Source organism: Gymnoscopelus braueri, assembly GCF_963280865.1.
Source record: "Gymnoscopelus braueri genome assembly, chromosome: 18".
NCBI lineage: Eukaryota > Metazoa > Chordata > Actinopteri > Myctophiformes > Myctophidae > Gymnoscopelus > Gymnoscopelus braueri.
In genome coordinates this window covers 36,995,075-37,003,077 of record NC_137618.1, presented here as the reverse complement: position 1 = coordinate 37,003,077, position 8,003 = coordinate 36,995,075, and the positions used below count along the sequence as shown (strand labels likewise).

Sequence of the window (8,003 nt, the reverse complement as noted above, 5' to 3'; positions counted from 1 at the left end):
CACAGACAGAATAGTTTGTCTTACCTCCGCCTCACAGAAACCAGCTGAGGGAAATTACGTCTTAGCATTTCAGATTGAGCTGTTAGCATAGTCGAATGCCAGCCATACCTGCAGCGTTGATGGATGCCTCGAAATCACTTTGAGTGGTTTTTCCGTTCCGCTGTGCTTCACCTCCTCTTTATCTTTCACGCTGAACTTGTCCTCACCACACTTTATTATTGTGATACATCTTCTGTCGGCAGAAGACGGCACTATAGTGTGTCTGTAGGTCAGAAGGGAGGAATAAGGGGGATTTCCTGGAGCCGGTCGATAGTATTCTTTACCTCAGATCGTGTTCCATTCTTAATACACTATCTGTGTAACATTTTTACTCAAGTGCACTGTGAGGTACAGTATAATAGCACGTTCAGTGGTGGAAAGTAACTAAGTACATTTACTTAAGTACTGTACTTAAGTACAATTTTGAGGTACTTTAACTTTACTGGAGTATTTCCAATTTTCAATACTTCTACTCCACTACAACTCGGAGGCAAATATTATACTTTTACTCCACTACAATTATTTGAAAACTTTAGTTACTAGTTACTTTGTAGAATTATTACAAAACATACATTACCCTCTACAGCCCTATATACATTTTGGCCATTTGAAAATAGCCGATCTACAAGCTCGAGATGCGACGCATTGTGAGCTTGTAGATCTGCTATTTTCAAAAGATGTTTATACATTTTACACATTTGAAAACTTGTGAAATGGGGCATTCTGCATAATGAGTACTTTCTACTTTTGGTAAATTAAGTACATTGTGATATCAATACTTTTACGCAAGTAAATTTAGAGTTAAAGTATTTAAGTACATTAGTACTTAAATACTATTTAAGTACTAAATAGTATTTCTACATTGCAGTATTGATACTTTTACTTAAGTAAAACATTTGAGTACTTTTTCCACCACTGAGCAGATGTTGCTAGCATTATCAAACCTCATTAGTGTCCTATTCTTGCATTATCACATCAAACCATTATATTTATAGTAACGCCTCGTGGTGTGTTACTGTGTAACGTTTGTCCATTTTTAAGGCATACGGAGAAATTAAAAACTCTCTGATCTTGCCACTGTTGAGTGTGACCCTTCACTTGCCAAATGGCATGTTACTGTAACTATCATTCTGAACTCTAAAGTTATATTGATGATGTTTTCAGGTGAAGTGATGGAGACAGTGGACTCCCTAGGACTAGCCAGCAACACTCTGATGTACTTTACATCAGATCACGGAGGTCACATTGAGGGTGCTGACGCCCATGGCCAAAACGGTGGCTGGAACGGCATTTATAAAGGTACAGTAGCACAGGCAAAATCGATGGGGACTCAAATGAGTCATAAATTACTCATAATAAATAGTACTGCACAACTCTCAATTAACCCTTTCAGACCTGAAGCCGATTCTATAGGTCTCCTAAATCCCAATAGTATTCTGAAAAACGTATGTTTCTATATCAGTGGTGCTCAATCTTTTTCATCTCAAGGACCCCCAAAATTTTATGTATTTGGCCGCGGACCCCCATCTCAAAATATTTTATATTCAAAGGTTTGCACATATTTTCACGATTTTTCAAAAATAGCAGATCTACAAGCTCATAGCGCGGCACTCGGCATATCTGCTATTTTTAGCCAAAGTGTAAAATAATGCTTTTTAGCTCAAATAAAAAAGATTACACATACACGTTCCAGGTCTTAATGGGTTAAGTTGACATGGCATAATTTTGGTTGTTTAGATTCATAGCAAAGCCAGCCCTAATGAAAATGCCCCAAAATTAATATCATTAGTTTCTAGGCTTGACTTTGCAAACTGTAAATTTTTCTCGAGAGGGCGTGAATGTGCTGAGAATGTAATGCAAAACAACTGCCATGCAATGTCTACCTCTCCTCTCCTCTCTGATGAAAAAAATGCATTAAAATGTAATAAAGTTTCAAATTCATAAGCCTTCCGAGGAATTCACATTTTACACCAGTCATCCACATATGAACAGATTAAGATGAGACTCTACGACTATATCTCTGGGTGGTAAGGGAAGTAGTGCATTTGGCTACTGTATTAATGCTGCAAAGTATCGTTATTACTATACTTTGACAGTTTAATTACTTTAACCGTTATTACTTTGATGAAGTGAGTCCCTATATGAGTGTATATCTACGTCTTGCAGTCCTATCCTTTTCCCGCCGGGAAAGGAATGGAGATATTTATGGTATGTCATCTCTCTTCTCCCCTGTTCTCACTCTCTCTCTCTCTCTCTCTCTCTCTGTCTCACTCTCTCCTCCAGGTGGGAAAGCGATGGGAGGATGGGAGGGTGGTATCAGGGTGCCTGGCATTTTCCGCTGGCCGGGCAGATTGCCAGCTGGGAGGGTTGTAGACGAACCAACCAGCCTCATGGATCTGTACCCTACTCTCAAATACCTGGCCCAGGACACGCGGCCAGACAGGTAGAGAGACGTTAACCAATTAAACCCTGTGTACTGTACTTCCTCGAACGGATTCCCCCAGGGGTCTATAGTTGGTCCCCTCCTTTTTTCTCCCTCTACACCAGTGGTTCTCAACCAGTGGTCCGGGGACCACCAGTGGTCCTTGAAGGGATTCCAGGTGGTCCCCAGCTAAATGATAGATAGTTAGGAACCAAATGGACCCTTATGGGTCTGTAACTCAGAGAGTGTACAAATGGAACCAAATGGACCCTTACGGGTCCATTTGGTTCCATTTGTACACTCTCAGAGTTAAATTAACATTGATTTTAGAATATAAATTGGGGTCCCAGAGAAATGCCATTAAATGGGGGGCCCTAATGCATGTCAAACTGGGGGTCCTTGAAATTAAAATGGTTGAAAATCACTTCTAGAGCCGTAAAAACCTTCTCTTATGATGGTAGACCCCTGCACCCCTGTGTTTGTGCCTTGGCATATCTTTTCAAATGGGGGTCCGCGGGATAATAAGTGTCAATTTGGGGGTCCTTGACATGAAAAAGGTTCAAAACCACTGCTCTACACCAAATCTCTTCACCGAAATTAGCCGTCTACAAGCTCACAATGCAACGTGACGCGTTGTGCGCTTGTAGATCGGCTATTTTCGCAGTAATGTTCCCTCTCTCTTTCTCTCTCTCTCTCTCCTTGACTATAACATATCTTCATCCCCTCATGTTTCTCATGTGTTCATTTACTTTCTCTTAGACTGCTAGACGGCTATAATCTGATGCCACTGTTAGAGGGGAAGGCCGAGCGATCGCAACATGAATTCATGTTCCATTACTGTGGCATCCACCTCAACGCAGTGCGCTGGCATCCACCAGGGAGTAAGCAAACACACACACACACACGCACACGCACACTCATACACACACTCATACGCAGACATGCACACACATCTTAGTGATGTTTATAGGGCCCTTTATTTGTTCTGAAATACTGAATGGCCTCATGAGAGTTTGTGTTTGTGTGTTTTTCTCCAGGCGACTCCATCTTCAAAGTTCACTTCTTCACCCCCAACTTCTATCCCCCCGGAGCAGGCGGTTGCTATGACACCAAGGTGTGCTTATGTCACGGCGACCACGTTACCCACCACGACCCCCCGCTGGTGTTTGACCTCTTCCACGACCCCGCCGAGTCCCGCCCACTGACCCCGGACACCGAGCCCCGATTCGCCGAAATCCTTGAACGGACGGCCGAAGCCGTGGTGAGTCATGAACGCACGCTAACAGACGTACAGGTGTCCGGCGGTCTCACACACGGCGACACGCACACACAGCAGACTGTTGCCAGCCAGATGTCTTGGGAGAAGATCTTATGGAGGCCCTGGTTGCAGCCCTGCTGTGGAACCTTCCCATTCTGTGGCTGCAAAGAAGGCACAACAGCAACTTGATAATAAAACACCTACAGTATGGATGGATACATACGTGCATGCATAGAGAACACAAGAACATGCACACTGGCTACAACCAACCATTATTTTCTTAACAGATTAATCTGTCGATAATGCTTTGGATTATTATCTAATGTGACGGTTCAATAAGGTCATTACTTAACCCAAACAGACATCTTGAAATCATATGTTTACCCAGCAGTCAAAAACTGAACTTTAAGTAATCAGTTATTTGATTCATACTCTGCACCAGGCACGGAAATCCCGGGGGGAACGGGGGAGATTTGTCTCCCCCTAGCTTCAGATTGGACGCCCCCCAAGTCATTTAGAATAATACAAATAAATGTTAAAATAATTAAAAATATTTTATTTAATAGAACCTGAACCTGAGTAAGTAATTAATAATGAAGAATTAACATAGCACAGTGTCAAATTAGCTAGATTAAAGGAAAATGAAGACCCCCTCTAGCCTCAACACAGATTTGCGCCGCTGCTCTGCACCCCAGTTTTATTCAGTTGGTTGGTTGGGAGGGGATCCGATTTGATAAGCTTGGCTCGATTGACAGACTTAAATAAACGGATCCCTTGCCTTATTCAAAAAACGATTTGTAGTTGAGTACCCCTGCAGTAATGCATAAACACACACATACATACACATTAATGTGCACAATGGCATTTGAGGCACACATGCATGCATAATATACGGTACTGTATTGTAACCCCAGGGACATGTTTGTGAGCAAACATTTCACACATACAGTGGACATAAACATACATGTCTGTATATAGTGTCCTCTACATGCATTCACTACATGCATTCACTGTGTGCATTCAAGCAACTTGGGTATCCGTGTGGTTGCAGCTGCGAGTCCATTGTTGTATTGTTTCAGCGAACCATGTGCAGTTAACCACTGAACGGAACATGATGCATGAAGTAAATTATAAGCATAAGGACATAGAAATCAAATCACTCCCAAGGCTTTAAAGTGACTTAACACGTGCAATTGTAAAAGTGGCTTGTGCACATATTGACAGTCATGCAAGACTTAACAAAATGAGAAACACTCACAATAGAATTAAAGTTTTCTGCACCTCTCTCTCTTACTCTTACTTAGACCGTCTCTCTCAAACGCACGCACACGCGCGCACACACACACACACACACACACACACACACACACACACACACACACACACACACACACACACACACACACACACACACACACACACACACACACACACACACACACACACACACACACACACACACACACACACACACACACACACACACACACCCTTTAAACCAAAAACACGTGTGTATTTTGTAGCAAATTGCAGAGAGAACATTTCAGATGTGTGAATTATGGAAAATATGAAGGACTGAACTTGTGATTCTGATGAAAATACTGTAATTGTTCTTGCGGTATAATTTTGAACACCGCTGTGACTTTGAATGAAAATAACCTTTTGAATAATGCATTTTTTATATATTTTCCAATATGAACATCTTGGGGAAGAGAACCAAATATGAACTATGAATAGAATGTATTAAATTATTTAGCACTTGAAATATCGTGTTGTATTTTATTGAATTTTAGCTTTGAAAAATATAGGTTTTTGCAGAACTTTAAAAACTGAAACTAAAAACGTACTTACATTATTATTCCCCCTGTCAGGCAGAAACTTTGTATCTCCATATTTTATTTTTCGTACATTAGTGCCCTACTTTGCCAAGTGTGTCGTACCAAAAAAAGCTGCAGTCAACGCCTACAAGCTCACAACGGACAGTGAGCTTGTAGGCCTACATCAGCTGTGAAAGTGGTTAAGTGTGTGGTTAAGGTTTTAGGAATATTTAACCAATGAAAAGTATTACCAGCTTGTGACTAACTGATAACTACATTGGATCCATCTTTTTTTCAATTTCTTGAAAAGTAACTGCTTTGGACAAGGTTTCCACCCGACAGCGATGCCATGTAATTTCCATGATCATTTGAATGCATTTATGACCAAATTGGGGCTGTTGTTTTTTGTGAAAATCGCTGAAAGAGATGAAGGAACAACGTACCTGTATTGAAACAAAACTTTTAATTTGTTCATGCGGTGCTTAATTTGACAATACCCTTCTGTGTACCATAGAATCTAATTAATTCAGGGGTTTGGGTGGTAGCTGATTACATAAGTTGTCTGCAGTAGAGATAACCGCAAACCAATGTGCCTGGGCTAGAGAGCCTAAAAAACAAACCGTCCTCATACTGAGATCAATGCAAAAATGTAGTCTTTCTTTTAAGACATCCGTCTTATTTTAATCATTCATTTATTGTGTTTGAGCACTGTTTGTCATGTACGTCTTGAATTAAACATTTTTGCATTGATCTCAGGATGTGGACTGTTTTTTTTGTGGACTTCTAGCTCAGGGACGTTTGTGTGCGGGTATCTCGACTGCAGACCGCTTACTGTATTTTGTCTTCTATACTGATGCACCCAAAAAACATTATCACAAGACAACTGTTTGATGCCACAAGCATTACCACAAGACAACTCTTTGATGCCACACAAGAATTACCACAAGACAACTCTCTGATGCCACAAGCATTACCACAGGCACAGTATCTCAGCATCTTTATTGCAGCTTATTACATAACTAGGGCAATAACTCTTCACACGCCTGGAGTGGCGCAGGTGTTGCACACTTAATTTAGTCTCCATACAGTGAGTGACAGGGGTCTCTTGTTGATTTTAAAATTCCTAGATGTCTGATAGGAGTGTATGACTCATGGAGTGCATGGGTTTACCCATAAAAGAAAAGCTCACGGCTTACAGTACGCAGCTGAAATATTTATGGCAGTGGTTCCCAAACCTTTTTCCTTGGAGCCAACCTATGTTATCTGACAAAAGCTGAACCCCCCCCCCCCCCCCACACACACGCACGCACGCACGCACGCACGCGCGCGCGCTCGCGCACACACACTTATTTCAGACATGTTAACCACTTAAGCCCTAGATACTTCTTGTACTACAAATAGCTAAAATGTGGCACGTTGTGAGCTTGTAAGATCAGCAATTTTTTACAAATGTTTTCTGTATGACAAGTTGGACAGATGTCACATTGAGACAGTGGAGGAAAGCAAGTTATGAGTTAGCACTCTGTTCAGGCAAATCTTCTACTGCCTGAACAGTCAAACTGATTGAACAATAGGTTCTCACCATAGAAATAGACTTAAACGCTTAATGCTGTCTCTATCCAGTAATGTTCTGGTGGCATCTGCAGTTTGTACTGTCTGCCATTAGGGGGCAGAGTCAGACTGGTTTGTGTTTGTGTGTGTGTGTGTGTGTGTGTGTGTGTGTGACACAGACAGACAGACAGACAGACAGACGGTGAGAGTTTAGTAACTTTAGGCTATTATCCCTAAAAGAGGAATTTGTGTGCTGAGCAGCATTAAAAATGACATACATTTCAGTGCTGTGCATATCGGCGGTGCCAAACCGAAATAAATAAATACGCTTAGAAGCACATTAAAACATTAAAGTATTGCACCAGTTAGTGTCAGATTGCACCAGTAAAAGTGAAAAGCAAGAGGGCACACTGTGTGTGTGTGTGTGTGTGTGTGTGTGTGTGTGTGTGTGTGTGTGTGTGTGTGTGGTGAACAGTTGAGAGTTGAGTCCTACAACTCTGGAATAGAAGTGACCACAGCAATGATCTCTCTCTCTCTCTCTCTCTCTCTCTCTCTCTCTCTCTCTCTCTCTCTCTCTCTCTGTATATCCAACTCCACTTGTTCGTATACCATTCTGCCTCTCGCTATCCCCTGTGTCTTCCTCGTACAGAGATGATGTGATAAATACAGACAACATCCTCCTGTCTGCAATAATCACAGAAAGCCCTTCTCTCCTCCCTTCTCCTTATTACTCTTATTAATCTCCCCATCTCCTCTTACTTCCTTGTTCTCATCTTCTCCAGCTCAAACTCCTTCCTCCTCCACCCTCTGTAGGGATGGGACAATAATCCTTATTATTGTATCTCGCGATAAAAAACGCTCACAATAATCATATCAGAGATTTTAATTTAGCGTGAAGAAATTGTCTGTCATACAC

At 41.6% G+C, this 8,003-nt stretch overlaps 1 protein-coding gene across 1 annotated transcript in view; it reads left to right on the top strand.

Annotated features, from left to right (window-relative positions):
• arsh (arylsulfatase H) overlaps positions 1-5,566 on the top strand; it is a 14,215-nt gene extending 8,649 nt beyond the window's left edge. Inside the window, exons 8-11 of the mRNA XM_080456429.1 lie at positions 1,204-1,338; positions 2,323-2,482; positions 3,221-3,342; positions 3,499-5,566. Of these exons, the coding sequence (XP_080312555.1) occupies positions 1,204-1,338; positions 2,323-2,482; positions 3,221-3,342; positions 3,499-3,908 (827 nt within the window). The 3' untranslated portion in view covers positions 3,909-5,566. The remainder of the gene's footprint in view (positions 1-1,203; positions 1,339-2,322; positions 2,483-3,220; positions 3,343-3,498) is intronic.
• Positions 5,567-8,003: the final 2,437 nt, after the last annotated feature.